Here is a 19114-nt window from a genome sequence, read left to right as displayed (position 1 = left end):
CAGCCGCCACCCGCCCACCACCGCCACTCACCACCCGCCGCCACCACCCACCACCACCCACCGCCGCCGCCGCCACCACCACCCGCCACCACCCACCACCGCCATTCACCAGCCGCCACCACCCACCACCACCCCCCATCACCGCCGCCGCCGCCACCACCACCCGCCGCCACCACCAGCCCCCCCCACCGCCGATCGTCACCACCCACCACCCGCCGCCACAACCCACCACCACCACCCACCAGCCGCCGCCGCCGCCACCCACCACCACTCATCACAGACGCCGCCACCCGCCACCGCCAGACACAGCCGCCACTGTCCGCCCGCCACCGCCAGACACAGCCGCCACTGTCCGCCCGCCGCCGCCACTGTCCACCCGCCGCCACTGTCCACCACCGCCGCCAAAGCCGCCACGGTCCGCCCGCCGCCACTATCCGCCACTATCCGCCACCCGCCGCCACTATCCGCCACCGCCGCCACTATCCGCCGTACAGCCTCCCCTCTCTCCGTTAGTAAATAATTTTAATTGTTAGTAAATAATAAAAGAAATATAAATTATTAGATTTTTTTTACCCTTCAATTGGTTTTAATATTAAAATTGAAAATAATATAATATAAAATATAATAAAAATAATATAATATAAAATATAATAAAAATAAATATAAAATATAATTTAATTTCAAGAAATTTAACTTTACACACAAAGATGTGAAAAGGGTTCAGATTATTGGCTCAAACCTTTCATAAGAGATTCATATTGGTATATGAATGGATTATGAATGACTCATGTTAGGAGTGTAAAGTTGCCACAACATCTCAAATTAGTGTTAGATACATGTCTTGGTAACCTATTTAAGTCCACACACAATATCGTATCTGATACGATAAAACAAACGTTTCCAATACTTTCAAATACTTTCCAGATATGTTGTGGCAACCTAAAATTGTTTGCTGGGTTCTTACCCGCCGGGGAGGAGGAAGGAGAGGCGCCAGGCTTACGCTTCTGACTTAGACTGGTGTCCCAGCAACTACGAACCGGGCAACGGATCCATTCATTTTCGTTCAGCTTCGTGTCTCAACAGGAGAAGCTGAACGAGAGCACACACGACGGCCGTTAGGAGAGCGATGGACATCCGCCTGCACCGACAGGCGGCGGGGAGAGCCGATAGATGGAGGAAGAGGATGGGAAGGAGGATCGGAGGGGGACGAGGAAGAAGACACAGGAGACACGACAGACCGGGTAGAAGGAAGGGGAACCCCAGACAGAGGACCAGGAGGGGAACCCCTCGGGACAATGCAAAGGAACAGAGGGGGCAGTGGGCGTATCAGGGTCCAAGGCCCGGAAACGGTTGCGAGTCTGAGAAAGGAGGGAAGAATGAGGAGAGGAAGAGCGCAACACGCGAGCATAAGTGACGTTGGTATAAGGCGGGAGCCGGCGAACCTGGCGCCTCGCCTCAGGAAAAGATAAACGCTCCCGGTGCTTCAGGGTGAGGACGGCTGCCTCAAGCTTGTAATGGACACAGGCACAGGAGAAGGTAGGATGGGCCTCGCCCAGTTGAGGCAGCGAGCTTGGGGAGAAGTGCACTCCGACTTAGAGTGACCTTCACTCCCACACAAAGGACAGAGAGAGACAGTCCTAGATCAGCGGAGGGCACCATGCCAAAACCTCCAGCACTTGTTACAAAGTCGAGGAGAAGGAATATACACCTGGACAGAGCACCTAGCACCAGCAAGAATGACAGAGGATGGAAGGGTCCTACCATCAAAGGTGATCTTCACAATGCAAAGGGGTTGACGGCGACGACCACGAAGGGGACGAGTAAACGAGTCAACCTGGAGGATAGAATGGCCTTGGGCATCAAGGATATGCCGAATATCATCGTGGCAATCCTGCAGATTCCGAACACCAGTTGCAACATGGGGTGGGAGGAGAATAGTGCCAACACGCATTCATCCGAACGTTCTTTGAGACCCGAACAGGGATCTCGCCAAGGCAAGATAAGGCAGCCAAGCGGGAAGCTGCATCCTGAGAAGGAGCAGCAACGACACGTGTACCAAGACGAGTGGGGTTGAAAGTAACAGACGCATCCACGGAATCTACAAGATGCCGATGGTGGGAGAAATCGTCAGGAGGTGCAGAATCAAGAGGGAGTAGATCAAAGTATTTGGCCCATGAAGCAGGACCAAACAAGGCCTGATACGCGTCAGCACGGGAAGGAATCGAGCGAGTACGGCTGGGGCGCGAACGGCGTCGAGAACCCCCACAATGAGAGAGGGGTCAAAAGGCGCAGTAGTCACAACGAGAGACTTAGCCGCACCAGGGGACGAAGTGGTCACCACTGGGGGCTGGAGGCTCGACCCAACCACAGAGGGAGGGAGGGAGGGGAGCTGGGGGAAGAAAGAAGACAGGACGGTCAAAGGAGGAGCAAGGTCGGGGCCCAACGCAGCGGGAGCTACAGAGCCTGGTCTTCCAAGACAGGCCGACTCAGGGGCTTGGTCGCCCACCCCACGAGCCTGAGAGGGTACAACGGAAACATTCATCGACAGAGACGAAGAGAAAGAAATTCATCCACGAATGTGCCCCCATACCCACCATGGAGCCACAATTAGAGGCAGGACACCCAACAGGAAGCTATCGCCGATCATGCCGGGGCCCCCTAGGGGTGCGTCGTGAGAATACGCCCCACAAACGCCTCCTTAAGAACCGTCAGTCCGTCGAGATCGGGTTCAGCGACGAAAGGGGGATTGACAATAAAAGGTTCCCCTCGCTCGAGACGTCGGGTACAACAGTTCTACAGGCGCAAGAGTATGCCTCCCCAGGCACCCGGGCGTTAAAATAGAAGAAGTCCAAAGAAATAATCCAAAACAAGCAAAAGGTCGGCAGGAAACGACAAGCAGATAGAAAAGGGGGAGAAAAACGAAACGGAAGGAAAAGTAAAATTTGTTCAGCACAATTAGAGAGAACAGCAGCAGGAGCACAAGGCTACAAAAGGCCAGAGGACTGTCCCAAGGAGCATCACACTCCAGCAGCCCCCCCACTAAGCCCCCTACACGGCATCCACGAGCTGAACAGGGAGGGGAAGCAGACCACCAAGCCGGCCCCCCCCCCCCCCCCCTCACGGCGCGAATGGGCCGTATGGAGAGTAGAACCTTGTTAAGCAATAAAATCTAGTAGAGGTAAGAAAAACACAGGAATAAATTTAATTTTAATGCTGCTAAACAAGGTTAACGATCCAAATGGATGGATCAAGTAATGCATTTCATAACCATTTACCCACCAAGGGAAATTTTGCACTATCCATACCCGAATAATTAATTAAGGCCACTAGTAACTACAGTTTATACTTGATCGTTTGTATCGCCCGTGTAACATGTGCATGTGTAACCTCCTGGCTGTGGGCAGGAATCACGGCATCAGCCAGAGAAAAACATCGCAAAATGGAGTTTGTTAAACGTGAAACTAATCTCACACAAGCGTTTAAAACTTTAATAGCAATGTAGTTTAATGCCTAACACTTATTTGAAAGCTCTACTCTAGAAATAGGTTTGCTCTGTTGAATCCAATTTAAGTGTTCAAATGCATATTAGAGCAATGGAATTATGATAACTATCACTGAACCGAATTATAATATCAACAGGGTTCAGTTGCTCAATTTCAGTAAATTATTTTTACTGTACAAAGCTCATTACACCTACCATTTTTATATTAAAAGTTATTGAAGGCATTAGAAACTTTCAAACTATTCAACATGTACCTGTAATCAGATTATCAGCCATTAAAACAACCATTAAACAAGTGTTTTGGTGCCATGTGCAGAGAGACTAGAGTTTCCTCTGAAAATAATGTTTCCAAGATTCTTCTCGATCCACCGATTCATATCTTGCTCGAGCTCTGGCGAAAAGTGGTTCTTCCAGTCTCCAATTTCACCTGAGAAAAGTAAGCAATTGTCAAAACAAGGCACCAAACCCGGAAGGCTATGTAGCAACATCAAATGTGCAGAATAATCAGAGGGCGCCAAATATCACTAAGAATGCCAACACAAGAACAAGCACACAAGGCGAACGATATCAAAAGCATCCGATTCACCAAGAATTCTATCGAGAGACAAGCGACTGCGAGGGACGGTTGAAAAGCAAGACATGCTCGTCCTGGAAATCAGGACATTCAACAAGGATATGCACAACTGTAAGAGGGACAACGCAATTCAGACAATAAGGACCAGGGCAGCGCTCCATTAAGTGACCGTGGGTTAAGCGAGTATGGCCAACCCGCAGCCGTGCCAAGGCAGTTTCCCACCGCCGGTTACGGTGGTAGGAGAAAGGCCACGGGGACACTATGAGAGTACGCAGCTTGTTACACCCCAGAGGACCAACAACCCTGCCAACGGGCAAGTATGGAGGAATGAATAACAGGATAAAAGTCTGAACAAGGAATACCTTTACGGGAGATGGGACAAGAACAGATAGCTTCCTCAGCAGCAGCGTTCATTGAAAGAAACACCAATATGGCTGGTAACCCAGCAAAACTACGGATTTAAATTTACTAGAAATAAGAAACAGCCAATGTTGAATCTCTATGACCACCGGATGTACAGGATTAAAGGACCCTAGAGCCATGAGGGCACTACGAGAGTCTTCCACAACCACAAAGGAGGAATGAGAATGAGAAAGCATGAGACGAAGAGCAGAGAGAATAGTTTAAAGTTCTGCTGTAAAGACGGTAGCCTCTGAAGGGAGGAGACACACAAGTACGGTCAGGAAAAACATAATAGCCCACATCGTCCGCAGACTTAGACCCATCGGTGAAGATGGAAATAGAGTGGGAGTGCGAAGAAAAGTGCTCAAGGAAGAGGCTTTTCAGAATTGTAGGAGGGGTAAATGCTTTAGGAATACAAGTCAAGGACATACAAAAAAGTGGAAGGGAGACTCTCCACGGAGGTAGGGAAGGAACAATACGAGGAGAAACAGAAATATGAACAGAAAGAATCCCATAAGCGAGATAACTGGACAAAGTGGGAGACGAAGAGGAACAGGAACTACAGGAGAAGGAAAAGTCAATGCACAACAGAGGCGAGAGGTAGGCTGTTGGAAGGACCGTGCAAGATAGCGAAGACAGTAGCGATCACGGCGGTCCTGAAGAAAGAAAGCCAGTGTCAACATACAAACCGAGGGCGGGAGTCGAACGAAAGGCACCAGAGCCGAGACGCAACCCAGTACGGTGCAAAGCATCAAGACTGCGAAGACTAGGAGAAGAAGCAGAAGAGTATGCAGGGCAACCATAATCGAGTTTAGACAGGACGAGAGGCGTGCAAATAGAGGAGCATGCGCCTATCTGCTCCCCAAGAAGTATGGGACAAAACCTTAAGGAGGTTAAGGGCCTAAGAGCATTCAACTCGGAGGTAAGAGATATGGGCTGACCAGGGCAAACGAGTGTCGAAGATTAACCCCAAAAGCTTTGCGGAATCCCTGTACACAATGGAATGACCATAAAGCGACAAAGAAGGACGAAGAACGACATGCTTCCGAGTAAAAGTCATAGCACAAGTCTTAGACGCAGAGAACTTTAAGCCATGATCGGTGGCCCAAGACGACACGGGATCAATCGCAAGTTAAAGCCGCTGTTGAAGGAGGTGAATCATCACCGACAGCAAAGGGTAAGATCAACAGAGAGCAGAGAAGACGACAGAAGGAAGAGGAAAGAAGACCGTTGAGGGCAACTGTAAAAAGAGTAGTGCTCAGAACACTACTCTGAGGTGCACCCTCATACTGCTGAAATGGGGCAGAGAACAGTACCAAGCCGTACACGAAAGGAACGAAGAGAGGAAGCTCTGGAGGAAGAGAGGGAGGTTCCCACGATGGCCAAAAGAAAAAAGTCGAGACAGGATATGATACCGCCAGGTAGTGTCGTAAGCCTTTTCCAGGTAAAAAAAGAACAGCAACAACGGAGGTCTTCGCTGCAAAAGCATTACAAATATAGACCTCCAAGTTTACCAGGACATCCGTTGTGCTGCAGCACTTGCGAAAACCAAATTGAGAAGGGGAGAGATGGTGATAGTGTTCTAAGAACCACATCAAACGAACGTTAACCATACGTTCAAAGGGCTTGCAGACAACTCGTGAGGGCAATAGGGCGGAGGTCCTAGGGGGATGACCCGAGAGACCCTGGTTTCCGAACAGGGAGGACAATAGCATTGAGCCAGTCTTCAGGGACTGACGACGACTCCCAGACCCGATTGTACAGACTCTGTAAATACCGAGACGTGCATGGAGGGAGATGGCGAAGCATTTCATAATGAATGCCATCGGAGCCCGCTGCCGAAGAACTACAAAGGGCTGTGGCAGATTGAAGTTCATAGAGAGAAGGTATTGTTATAAGGAAGGTGACGATAAGTACACAAATTTAAAGGACGAGATTCAAGGAGAGGCTTACGAAGGAAGGATTGGGGGAGATGAGAACCAGAACTAACAGAGGAGAAATAGGATCCCAGTTTGGTCGCAACCTGCAACGGGTCCACCACAAGAGCACCATGGAGGTGAAGGACCGGCGAGACATCGGGAACGAACTTACCCGCAATCTTGCAGATACGCTTCCAGACCAGTAGGAGAGGAGTTTCGGACATAACGGGGGAGACAAGACGCCCAGTAAGCACGTTTAGCCGCACGGATGGTCCTACAGGCCACCGCATTCGCCTTCCGAAACAAAAGAAAAGACTCAACCGTCTGCCGGCGGCGATGTCTCTTCCAGGCTGCACGCTTATAGCGGACAGCATGAGCACAGTCCATACTCCACCAGGGAACGCACTTCCGCGTTCCCTGAGAGGAAGAGCGAGGAATAGAGTGGAGGGCAGCGTCCAAGACAATGTCATGAAAAAGAAGGATGGCGCAAGGGAGAGGCAGAACGGAGAGGTAGGAAATGGTAGCACGGAGAGTAATGAGGCGCCAGACAGCCTCTGCAAACCGCCACCTAGGGAAGGAGAGAGGAGGGCGAAAAGATAAAGTGACAAGGATAGGAAAATGGTCACTGCCATGGAGGTAAAGGACCCGCCACCCGAAATCTAAGGAAAGGGATGACGAGCACAGAAAGATCAAGACAAGAAAGGGAGCGAGTCCGAGAGTCCAAATGAGTGGGCTCACCAGAATTAAGAGGGGACAGGGAAGAAGAGAGGATGAAGGGGTTGCCTCCTTGAACCTGGGTGTTTGTCAGCACATCACCCCAAAGGGCATGACAATTGAAATCACCCAGCAGGAGCACAGGCTCCGGCAAGGAGTCTAGGTGTTGTTTAAGATCGGGAAGAGAAAGTGGGACAGTGTGGGGGGGGGGGGGAAGAGATAAATGGAACAAACCGTGTACCATCTACGCACAAAGACACGGGCAGCAGAACAGTGGAGAGGCGAGGAAAAAAGTAAGGGGACAAAGGAGCGAATCAAGAGAGCATACGAATTATGGGCCCTAGCTGTCGCTGGGGGAGGGGAGAGAAAAGAATAGCCACGGAAGCGACCAGGACAAGCACCAAGAATCGGCTCCTGGAGACAGAAAGGGGCAAAAACTGTGAAATGAGAAGTTGGAGGTCAAGGAAATTGGCGTAAAATCCACGGATGTTCCATTGAAGAAAAGACATCAGCAAAGAGAGAGGAGAGCAACAGAGAAAGAAGAAAAAGGTAAAGAAGAAACACAGCACGCTAAAAAAGCAGTCAGGATCAGGGTCAGCGAAGTCAGGGTTAGGGGGCATGGGTAAACCGAGTAAAGGAGGGAAAGAAGCAGGAGGACGGACTAGGTGGACGAGCAGGGTCTGGAGGAGAAGGGGAGGAGGGAGGGGGCAGAAAGAGGGGAGCACACCTCAGCAAGGGCAGTAACCAACATGGAACCGGGGGCTAAAGAAACCCCCACAGTAGGAACAGGGGGCTCCACCACCGGAGTGGGAGGGGAAGGAACGATAGAATCAGATAGGGGGTGAAGAAGAAAGCGAAGCTTTCTTACCGACAGGAAAGGAGGAAGGAGAGGAGACAGGTTTCCGCTTCTGACTCAAAGATACAGGTGTCCCAGCAGCAACGTATTGGGCAACAGACTCTACTGTCTCGATAGGAGAAGAAGAGCAAGAGTGATGGACGTCGGCCCGCACAGTCAGGCGGCGTGGAGAGCCAAGAGACACAGGAGAAGGACGGGAAGGAGGACTAGAGGGAGAGAAAATAGAAGACAGGAGACGTGACAGACTGAGTAGAAAGAAGGGGAGCCCTAGAAAGAACCAGGAGGGGAACCCTTCGGGACAGAACGGAGGGGGGACCCTTCGGGACAGAACGTAGGGAAACAAGGGAGGTGGGCGTGTCTGGGTCTAAGGCTCAGAAACAGTTGTGAGACTGAGGAAGGCAGGAAGGACGAGGAGAGGGAGAGCGCAACATGTGAGCATAGGAGACACCAGCGAAAGAGGGGAGACAATGAACTTGGCGCCGAGCCTCAGGAAAAGACAAACGGTCCCGGTGCTTCAAGCTGAGGACAGCCGCCTCAAGTTCGTAACGAAGACACGCACAGGAGAAGGTAGGGTGGGCCTCACCGCAATTGAGGCAGCGGGCCTGGGGAGAAGTGCACTCCAACTTAGGGTGACCCTCGCTTCCACACAGGGGACAGACAGGACTAGAGCATTTGAGGGTACCATGCCCAAGCTTCCAGCACTTACTGCAGAGCCAAGGAGATGGAATATACTCCTGAATGGAGCACCTGGCACCAGCAAGAATGACAGAGGATGGAAGGGTCCTACCATCAAAGGTAACCTTCACAACCCAAAGGGGCAGACGGCGATGACCACGAGGGGGATGAGTAAATGTATCCACCTGGAGGACAGAATGACCCTGGGCCTCGAGGATATGCTCGATATCCTCGTGGCAGTCCTTGAGATCCCTAACACCGGTCGCAACATTGTGCGGGAAGAGAACAGTGCCAACACTGGCATTCAACCGAGCGTTCTTCGAGATCCGAACAGGGGTTTCGCCAAGGAAGGATAAGGCGACCAAGCAAGTGGCCGCATCCTGAGAAGGAGCAGCAACGACACGGGTACCAAGATGAGTGGGGTTGAAGGTGATAAGAGTCATCCACGTAATCGACAAGATGCCTATGAAGGGAAAAATCGTCAGGAGGAGTTTAATCCAAAGGTTGGAGGTCAAAGTACTTAGTCCATGTAGCCGGACCAAACAAAGCATGGAGCAAAGTAGGATGGGAAGGGAGCATACGAGAGCGGCCGTGGCTGGGACGGCGATGCGAACCCGTAGAGAGAGACGGGTCGAGAGGTGCAGTAGTCACAAGAAGAGATGGAGCAGTGCAAGGGGACGAGACGGTCATCGCAGCAGGCTTGGGGATCGACCCAACCAGAGGAAGGAGGGAGCAGGGAGGAAGAGTCCGGTCTGGGCCTAAACCGGGCCCTGTAGCGGAGGCTACAGATCCCGGTCTTCCAGGACAGTCCGACTCAGGGGCCTGGTCGCCCACCCCATGAGCCTGGTTAAGAGTAGTCAAGTCGTCATCCATACAGCAAACCCAGAGGGATGGGTTTATATATACATATAAGGGATGGGACCCAGAACCAAGGGATACCACCTACCAGGGCAGCCAGGGAGGCCGAGCACGGGCCAGTGCAGGAAGGGTGTGTCGTCCCCAGCGGTGCTCCGCCTTTTCAACAGGGGAGTCCTACTACTTCGTTCATTTTCCCACACTGGTGCCAAGACCCCAGTACCCCTTTCGCCCTAGCCTGGACACCCAACCATCCACTCGGGGCGGCCTCTCACAGGCGACCCCTCCAGCGGGTGGTCCGATGGCTCACAAGGCCCCTACATGGTGCCCTTCAGCATGTACACCACCCAAATGGGGGGCAGGAGAGGGGGCACAGGCAACCCACACGTGTCCCTGGGAGGTGTACGCGAGCCCCTCACCACAGCAAGGAGGCACCACGGAGGGTTTTGACAATAAGGAGCAGGGCTGTGCTCCATTAAGTGAGCGAGTCAAGTGTGTATGACCAAAACTCAACCTCGCCAGAGCCGTTTCCCATCGCCGGTTACGGTGGTAGATCGACGGCCACGAGAACACATTGCTCTTAAGAGTACGCAGTATGTTACCAGAAATAGAAGACCAAGAATCCCGCCAATGGGTAAGGATGGAGGAATGATTAACTGGGCAAGTCTACCCAAGGAATACCTTTACGGGAGATGGGACAAGAGCGGACAGCTTCCCTAGCAGCAGCATCCGCATGCTCATTGAAAGACACCAATATGGCTGGGAACCCAGCAAAACTGATTGAAATTTACTGGAAATAAACATCAAATGCTAATTCTCAACGACCACTGGATTAGAGGACCCGAGTTCCATGTGTACACTATGCGTCAACGAACACTACAAAGGAAGATTGAGAACGAGAAAGCAGGAGACGAAGCGCAGAGAGACTTGCATAAAGTTCTGCTGTGACGATTCTAGTCTCCGGAAGTAGTGGACACACAAACGTGCCGTCAGGAAAACGGTAGCCTACACCGTCCGCAGACTTAGACCACTCGGTGAAGTGGGAAACGGAGAAGGAATGTGGAAAGTGCTCAAGGAAAAGGCGTTTCAGAACCATAGGAGGGGTAAAAGCTTTAGTGATTCGAGTCAAGGGTGAACAAAATTTCGGAAGGGAGAGACTCCACAGGGGCTAGGAAGGAACACGAGAAATATTAACAAGACAAACTGTAAAAAGAATCCTGTAAGCGAGATAACTGAAGAGAGAGAGGAAGGTGGGGAAGAGGAACAGGAACCACAGGAGGGGTAAAAGTTAAAGCATGGCCGAAGCGAGAGGAAGGATGTTGCAAGGACTGCGCAAGAGAATCCATACCCGAATAATTAAAGCCACTAGTAACTACAGTTTACTTTATCGTATATCTTTACCAGTATATACTTTATCAGACAGTTGCGATTACGGCAGTCCTGGAGAGATAGGAAGCCAGTGTCAACATGCAAGCTGAGGGCGGGAGTCGAACGAAAGGCACCAGAGCTGAGGCGCAACCGAGTATGGTGGAAAGCATCAAGACGAAGAGTAGGAGGAGAAGCAGACGAGTAAGCAAAGCAACCATAATAGAGTTTAGACAGGACGGGAAAGGAATGTAAAGTGAAGAAAATGCGCCTATTTGCTCCCCATGAAGTATGGGACAATATCTGAAGGAGTGTAAGGGCCTTTAGAGAATTCAACCGAGGCATTAGATATGGGGCGACCAAGACAAACGAGTGTGAAAGATTAACCCCAAAAGCTTAGCGGAATCCTTGCCCACAAGGGGAACACCATTTAGCGACAAAGAGGGATGAAGAACGACATCCCTCCGAGTAAGTGTCATAGCACAAGTCTTATAGGTAGAGAACATGAACCCATGATCGGTGGCCCCAAGACGATATGGCATCAATCTCAAGTTGAAGCCGCCGTTGGAGAGGCGAATCATCACACCCCGACAGCAACGGGGCAAGATCTTCGACATAGCGGAGAAGACGCCAGAAGGAAGTGACGAAAGACCATTGAGGGCAATCAGAAAAAAGAATAGTGCTCATAACACTACCTTCGGGCACATCCTCATATTGCTGGAAAGAGGCAGAGCGCGGTACCAAGCCTCACCCAAAAGGAACGACGAGAGAGAACACTTTGGAGAAAGAGGGAGATTACCACGAAGGCGAAAAAGAATGAAGTAGGAACAGAACATGATATCTCCGGATGGTGTCTTAATACTTCTCCAGGTCAAAAAGGACGGTAACAACGGAGGTCTTTGCAGCAAAAGCAGTGTGAATAGACCAAGTTCACAAGGACATCTGTTGTACTGTGGCACTTGGGAAAACCAAATTGAGAAGAGAGGTGGTGATAGTGTTCTAAGAATCACATCAAACGAACGTTAGAAATACGTTCAAAGAGTTTGCAGGGAACTCGAGAGGGCAATATGGCGGAAGTCTTTAGGGAATGCCCAAGAGACCCTTTTTCCGAACAGGGAGGACAACGGCATCGAGCCAGTCCTTAGGGACTGACGACGACTCCGAGACACGATTACACAGACTCAAAGTAAAAACAGAGACGAGCACGGAGGGACATTGCAAAGCATTTCATAATAAATGCCATCGGAGCCCGCAGCCGTAGAACTGCACAGGGCTATGGAAGACTGAAGCTCAGACACACACACTTCTCTTAGCCTGGAGGATAGCGCGCAGGACTCTTCATTCTTGGGCGCGGGTTCGATTCCCGCACGAGGCAGAAACAATTGAGCAAAGTTTCCTTCACCCTGAATGCCTGTTACCTAGCAGTAAATAGGTACCTGTGGCGTATGGAGAAAAATAGTAAACAGTTGATTGACAGTTTAGAGGCGGGCCGAAAGAGCAAAGCTCAACCCCAGCAAACAACTAGGACACAGAAAGACACACACACACACACACAGAGACACACACACACAGACACACACAGACACACACACACACACAGACACACACACACAGAGACACACAGACACACACACACAGACACACACACACACACACACACAGACACACAGAGACACACACACACACACACACACACACACACAGACACACACACAGAGACACACACACAGAGACACACACACAGAGACACACACACAGAGACACACACACAGAGACACACACACAGAGACACACACACAGAGACACACACACAGAGACACACACACAGAGACACACACACAGAGACACACACACACACACACACACACACACAGACACACACAGAGACACACACACACACACACACACACACACACACACACAGAGACACACACACACACACAGAGAGACACACACACACACACAGAGACACACACACACACACAGAGACACACACACACACACAGAGAGACACACACACACACACACAGAGACACACACACACACAGAGACACACACACAGAGACACACACACAGAGACACACACACAGAGACACACACACAGAGACACACACACAGAGACACACAGAGAGACACACAGACAGAGACAGACAGGAAGGGCTCGTTATAGGGAAGTCTGAGAAGTGCAGAAATCTAGAGTTTCAAAGACAGGTTTACGAAGAAGGAAAGATTAAGGAAGACGAGAACCAGAGCTAACTGAAGAAAAGTGAAAACCCAGTTCGGTCGCGACGTACAACGGGACCACCACAAGAGCACAACGGAGGTGAAGGACCGGCGAGACATCAGGAACGAACTTATTCGCTATCATGCTGATACATTTCCAGATTAACAACAAGAGTTTCGGACGTAATGGTGGAAACAAGACATCCAACACTCAGGCTTACCTGTACGGATGGCTCTACAGGCCACTACACTCGCCTCCTGAAACAAAAGGCGAGAATGGGCCGTCTGCCAGCGGCGGTCTCTCTTCCAGAGGACAGCTCGAGGGCAGTCCACATTCCACCAAGGAACGCACTTCCGTGGTCACTGAGCGGAAGAGCGAGGAATAGAGCCGAGGTTGCGTCGAAGATGGTGTTATGAAAAAATAGGGTGCAAGGGAGAAACAGAATGGAGGTCAGAGAGAGTAGCACGGAGGGTAAATAGGTTCCAGTCTGCCTTGCCAAACTGCCACTTAGGAAGGGAAAGGAAGGTGAAGAGAAAAAGGCAACAAGGATGGAGAAATGGTCACTGTCATGGAGGTCATAAACCCCCCACGTGAAATCTAAGTATAGAGACGAGTAGAGAAAGATGAAGACAGGAAAGGGTGCGAGTCCAAATCGAAATGAACGGGCTAATCACAATTCAGAAGACACAGGGAAGAAATGAGAATGAACGGTTCAAGAAGGCAACCCCGGGTGTTTGTCAGAGCATCACCCCAGAGGGTATGTCGACAATTGGAATCACCCAGCAGGAGCACAGGCTTCGGCAAGGAGTCCAGTAGGTATTTAAGATAGGGAAGAGAAAGTAGGCCATTGGGGAGATAAAGGGAGCAAATCGTGTACCATATACTCAGTAAGACACGTACAGCAGAACATTGGAGAGGCATCGGAAAAAGTAGGGGTACGAAGGGAACATCAGATTGAATCAAGAGAGCAGAAGAGGCACGGGCCACAGCAATAGCTGGGGAAGGTGGGGAGAGAAAGGAATAGCCACAGAAGCGACCAGGACGAGCACCAAGCATCGGCTACTGGAGACTGATACAAAGGGGGCAAACACTGAAATTAGGAGTTCATTGAAATTGGCCTAATATCCACGAATATTCCATTGAAGAATAGACAGCGATAAGAAGAGAAAGAACAGTAACAGAAAACAATGAAGAAAAAGATGAAAAAGAAACACAGCATGTTAAAGAAACGCAGGATCAGCGAAGTCAGAGTTAGGGGGCATGGGTAAACCAAATACGGATGGAGAGAAGAGAGCAGGAGGACTGACCAAAGTCAGACGAGCAGGGTCCCGAGGAGAAAACAACCGTGAGGGGCAGTCAAGGAAAACAGGAGGGAGGGGGCAAAAAACGGGGAACGCACCTCAACAAGGGCAGCAACAGAGAATCAGGGGCTCCATAGCTGGGACAGGGGCCCCGATCACCAAAATGGAATGGGATGGAGCGAGAGTGTCAAGAGGTGGAGGCGGAGAGGAGGAAGAATGCGATGCCTTCTTACCCGCTCGTGGAGGAGGAAGGAGATGAGCCAGGCTTTCACTTCTGACTCAAGGACAGGTGTTCCAGCAACAACGTACTGGGAGACAGACAACTGTCTTAACAGAAGATGAACGAGAGTTAAAAGATTGCTGGAGTGTGATGGACATCAGCCTGAATAGACAGGCGGCGTAGAGGGCCAAGAGGCGGGGGGGGGGGGGGAGGGGGGTATGGGGTGGGAGGGGGGAAGATGGATGGGAAGAAGGATCTGGGAAAGAAGGGATAGAAAACATGCCAGACTGGGTAGGAAAGGGGGGAAAACTTCAGATGGAGAACCAGAAGGGGGGGGGTGCTCTTTAGGGACAAAAAGGAACAGTGGAGGCGCCGGTGGGCGTGTCCGGGTCCAAGACCTGCAAACGGTTGAGACTGACTAGGGTGGGAAGAACGAGGAGAGGTAGAACAACACGCAAGCATAGGATATGCCAGCGAAAGGGCCAAGATGGCGAACTTTGCGTCTTGCTTCAGGAAAAGTGAGACAATCCCGGTGTTTTAAGTTGAGGACGGCTTCAAGATAATAGTGCATACTCGAGCGGGAGAAGGTAGGGTGGGCCTCACTGCAATTGAGGCAGCGAGCCTGGGAAGAACTTCGTGTCATCATCGTCCCCACATATGGGGTATATATTCACTATACATTTGAGGACACCGTGCCTGAACTTCCAGCACTTATTGCATAGTCTAGGACAGGGAATGAACTCTAAACAGAGCATCTGGCACCAGCATCAATTATAGAGGGCAGAAGGGTCCTATCAAAAGGCAATTTACACAACTCTAAGGGGTTTTAGGGCGACGACCACGAGGGGGTAGAGAGAGCGTATCCACCTTGAGGACAGAATGGCCTGGAGCTACGAGGATATGTTCAATATCCTGGGGTCAGTCTTTTAGGTTCCTAACACTAGTTGCAACATTGTGCAGAGGAGAAGTACGAACACTGGCATTTAACCAAGTGTTTTTGGAGACCTAAACAGAGGTTTTCCCAATGCAGGACAGTGCAGCTAAATGGGTAGCTGCATCCTGAGAAGGAGTAGCGACGATACGTATACCGAAACGGGTGGGGTTAAAGGTAAGGCATCTACCGAATCAAGGGGGTTTTATGGAGGGAGAAATCGGCAGTAGAATCCACATGGTAGAGATCAAAGTATTTAGCCGTGTAGCATGACCAAAACAAGGCGTGGTACGTAATAGTACGGGAAGGGATCATGCGATTGCGGCTGTGTGGGGGACGGCGTTGAGAACCCCCAGGAGAGGAGGAGGAGGAGGGTGGGGGGGGGGGGGGGTAAAAGGCTCAGTAGTCAATTTGAGACTGAGCCAACCTAGGGGACGGTGGTCACCACTGGGGGGATTTGGACTCTACCCTACCACAGAGGGAAGGGAGGAGGAGTGGGGGGGGGGGGGGGTTGATTAAACCGGTCTGGGCCCAATGTAGCGGTGGCTACAGAGTCCAGTCTTCCATTACAGACCTGGGGTGGGGGGGGGGCCCTTGGTCGCCCACCATATGAGCCTGGTAAGAGGTATCAGTATCCATATATCATGCATTTTAAAACGTCTGGGACCTGGAAACAAGGGATAACAGCTACCAGGGTAGCCAGGGAGGCCGAGCACAGAAGGGGTGCGCCGTCCACAGCAGTGCTCTCTTAAAAAAAAGAGTCCTCCTGCTTCGTCCATTCTCCTACACTGGTGCAAAGTCCTCATTCTCCCTTTCGCCCCAGCCTGAAAACCCAGCCATCCACTTTGGGAAGCCACTCACGGGCGACCCCCTCTAGCCGGTGGTCACAAGACCCCCCTATGTTTTCTTTTGCACGTACAACTCTAAGAGGGATAGGAAAGGAGGCGGGAGCAACCCTCGCTGGTACCCGAGAGGTGTACGCGAGCTCCCTCACCACAAGGAAACAACGGAGGGGGCGTTGATGCTCAATCATCGACAGGTAATCAGGGGCCCCACAAACCAGCCTGCTAGTCTAGGCAACATGTGGCAAACCATCCACCAGCATTACTGTCAAGCTGCAGTAGACTCCAAGATGCATCGAGCAATTTTATCATTCTATGCATTCAAAGTATTTTATTGGGATTGCGTATAGTTTGGTAGATGGTAGGTTAGGTGTTCAGGATTGTGTTTAAAACTTTTTAGTCAATACACTGAGGGGCATTAATAGTTACACGCTTCGAGCAGTTTAAAAGAAAAAAAGGTGCTGTGAGGAGAGTTCAAGCCTCAGAATGAATGTTTAGCCTTTTCTCCAAATTATCACACCGGCGTCATCAAAGGTCAAAGGTTTATTAATCCAACAAACTTTGTGAATTATGTTTACTCACGACTGATATTCTAGCTCATCTCAAACTGTCCTCTACAGAACCTCTGTTCAAATCTACTCCATAAATGCTTCGCTCGTGTACTTCAAATGAAAAACTTTCCAAAAATTATGAAATCCATTTGCCTAATTATACAAAGAATTATAGTTATGTAACTATAGGTCGTAGCCGAAACTAATTTATATATATGAAAACCTTTAATGCACTATGCTAAACGTTTATGAAGGACTTCGGGGTCGGCAGCCACCGAGTCTAGTCAGGATTGGTTGCCATATAAGCAAGTGATATGAAAGCTGGATTAACCATAATTTAACCATTATGATAATCATAATTTAATGATTTAACACGAGCATACCCTTGCTCGGGCAACCGAGCAGGACCAATAAAACGTTAATTCTGCTCATTAAAAGCAATGAGACGGTGGTAAAGGTCCACCTCCGGCAGGTGATGGTACAACACCATCTAAATCTTGCTCACCCGAAGGTCAAGGCGAATGTGACTACCATCAAGGCGTTCAAGATCGACGGAAAGCCGAGGGCTTTACAACAATAGCCAGAGATGGTCCAGCAGCCACAGCAAGGCTGACCACAGGAGATGTCTTCCTGGAGTCCAAGACGAACCAACTACGCAAATAGTCTATACTTGAACTAGTTGAGAAAACCTATTTGTACCACTTGACGAACAAAATCTCTAGCAGGCAGACTAATTTAACTAGTTCAACTATATATCTTGCCATTTGGTACAGAAGCCTGTGTATCAGTCACAAAAATTGTGTAATAATTTAAATGAAGTGATTCACCCCACGAACTGACGATAAAATTATCAAAAAAAAAAAAAAAAAAAAAAAAAAAAAAAAAAAAAAAAAAAAAAAAAAAAAAGTAATATTCTGCCTATGAGAGATATGCAGGTGATACTTTCAAACCTTAACAGTACTCGTTAATACATGCACTGCCTAGGGAGTGCATGTATTAAGAGGCTTTGACTAGCATAGCCTAGTGTTATGCCATGAAATTATAACTAGAAAATATTCTTCATGTAGGTCGTCCTAATCACAGCTCAGCTGAAACTCTCAATCACAGCTGCCAGTAACAAACCTCTGCCACAAGGGTACCTGTTGCGCTCACTTAGTGGTTATAAAGGTTGAGGTCCACCAGGGTACAGAGCAGAGCCTAACATATTAAGGGGGCATATCGATGTAAAATTAAAAGTGGTTCAATTTGCTTATTTTTTTTATGAAATGGTTATAGAAAGGGCGGCAGCTGGTCCAAGTTTCATCATCACACCCTAAACAGAAAAGTAGAAAAAAAATAAACAACGAATTATGCAACGAATTTTCAAATAGTTTCAGGGAACACATGTGTCAACTAAAATCATTTCTATAACACTCAGATATTCAATTAAGCACATAATAAAGGATTCTAGTGATCAGTTTTATCAAAAAAGTGTTTAGTGCAATAATATAATTTTTCAAAGTTACCCTACTAAAAAAATTTGCAATATATGATATTTATAATTTTTTATAAAATCAACAAATAGAATTTGGACTAAAATGTCTACTAGAGTCTGTAGAAGCACAAACGCTACATATAAGGTGTAATTTGCATGTAAATTGATTAATAAATGAAAGCTCTGAAGTAATTTGAAGGTGTAAATTACTTTCCAGAGTAAAATAATGATCAAGTTCGGCCACCTGTAGCTGAGCTTGACTTCGACAGATTTCGTTCATAATTGGCACCCTTGCAGATAGGCATCCATTGAGCAAGGTGTGCAAGTTTCATGCAAATCCCTTGATAACAAACGAGAAAAAAAAATTGGCCAAAAAAAAAAAATAAGAAAAAAAATAATTTAAATATAAATATATTGAACATACATATTACAATTATTACAAGAGTTTGTGCTTCTACAGCACATAGTAGACATTTTAGTTGACACACGTGTTCCCTGAGATTATTTGAGAATGTTGAACATTCGTTGCATAATACGTTGTGTATTTTTTTTTCTCCTTTTCTGTTTAGGGTGTGATGGTGAAACTTGGACCAGTTGCAGCCCTTTCTATAACCATTTCATAAAAAAATTTATAAGCAAATTGAACAATTTTAATTTATAACGATATATTTTGATATGCCCCCTTAAGTGAATTTGCGTTCTTTCCTCA

The 19114-nt window shown here is 49.0% G+C and overlaps 1 protein-coding gene across 4 annotated transcripts in view; it reads right to left on the bottom strand.

The window, feature by feature from the left end:
• Positions 1 to 3195: 3195 nt before the first annotated feature.
• LOC123761438 (sulfotransferase 1A1) overlaps positions 3196 to 19114 on the bottom strand; it is a 64722-nt gene continuing 48803 nt past the window's right edge. For all 4 annotated transcript variants that reach the window (XM_069314047.1, XM_069314048.1, XM_069314054.1 and 1 more), the window contains exon 8: positions 3196 to 3929. In XM_069314047.1, coding sequence (XP_069170148.1) covers positions 3790 to 3929 — 140 coding nt within the window. In that variant the 3' untranslated portion in view covers positions 3196 to 3789. The remainder of the gene's footprint in view (positions 3930 to 19114) is intronic.

This window comes from Procambarus clarkii, chromosome 7, assembly GCF_040958095.1.
Source record: "Procambarus clarkii isolate CNS0578487 chromosome 7, FALCON_Pclarkii_2.0, whole genome shotgun sequence".
NCBI classification, from domain to species: domain Eukaryota; kingdom Metazoa; phylum Arthropoda; class Malacostraca; order Decapoda; family Cambaridae; genus Procambarus; species Procambarus clarkii.
Note: the sequence above shows the minus strand (reverse complement) of the source record. Positions and strands in the feature narration are given on the sequence as shown.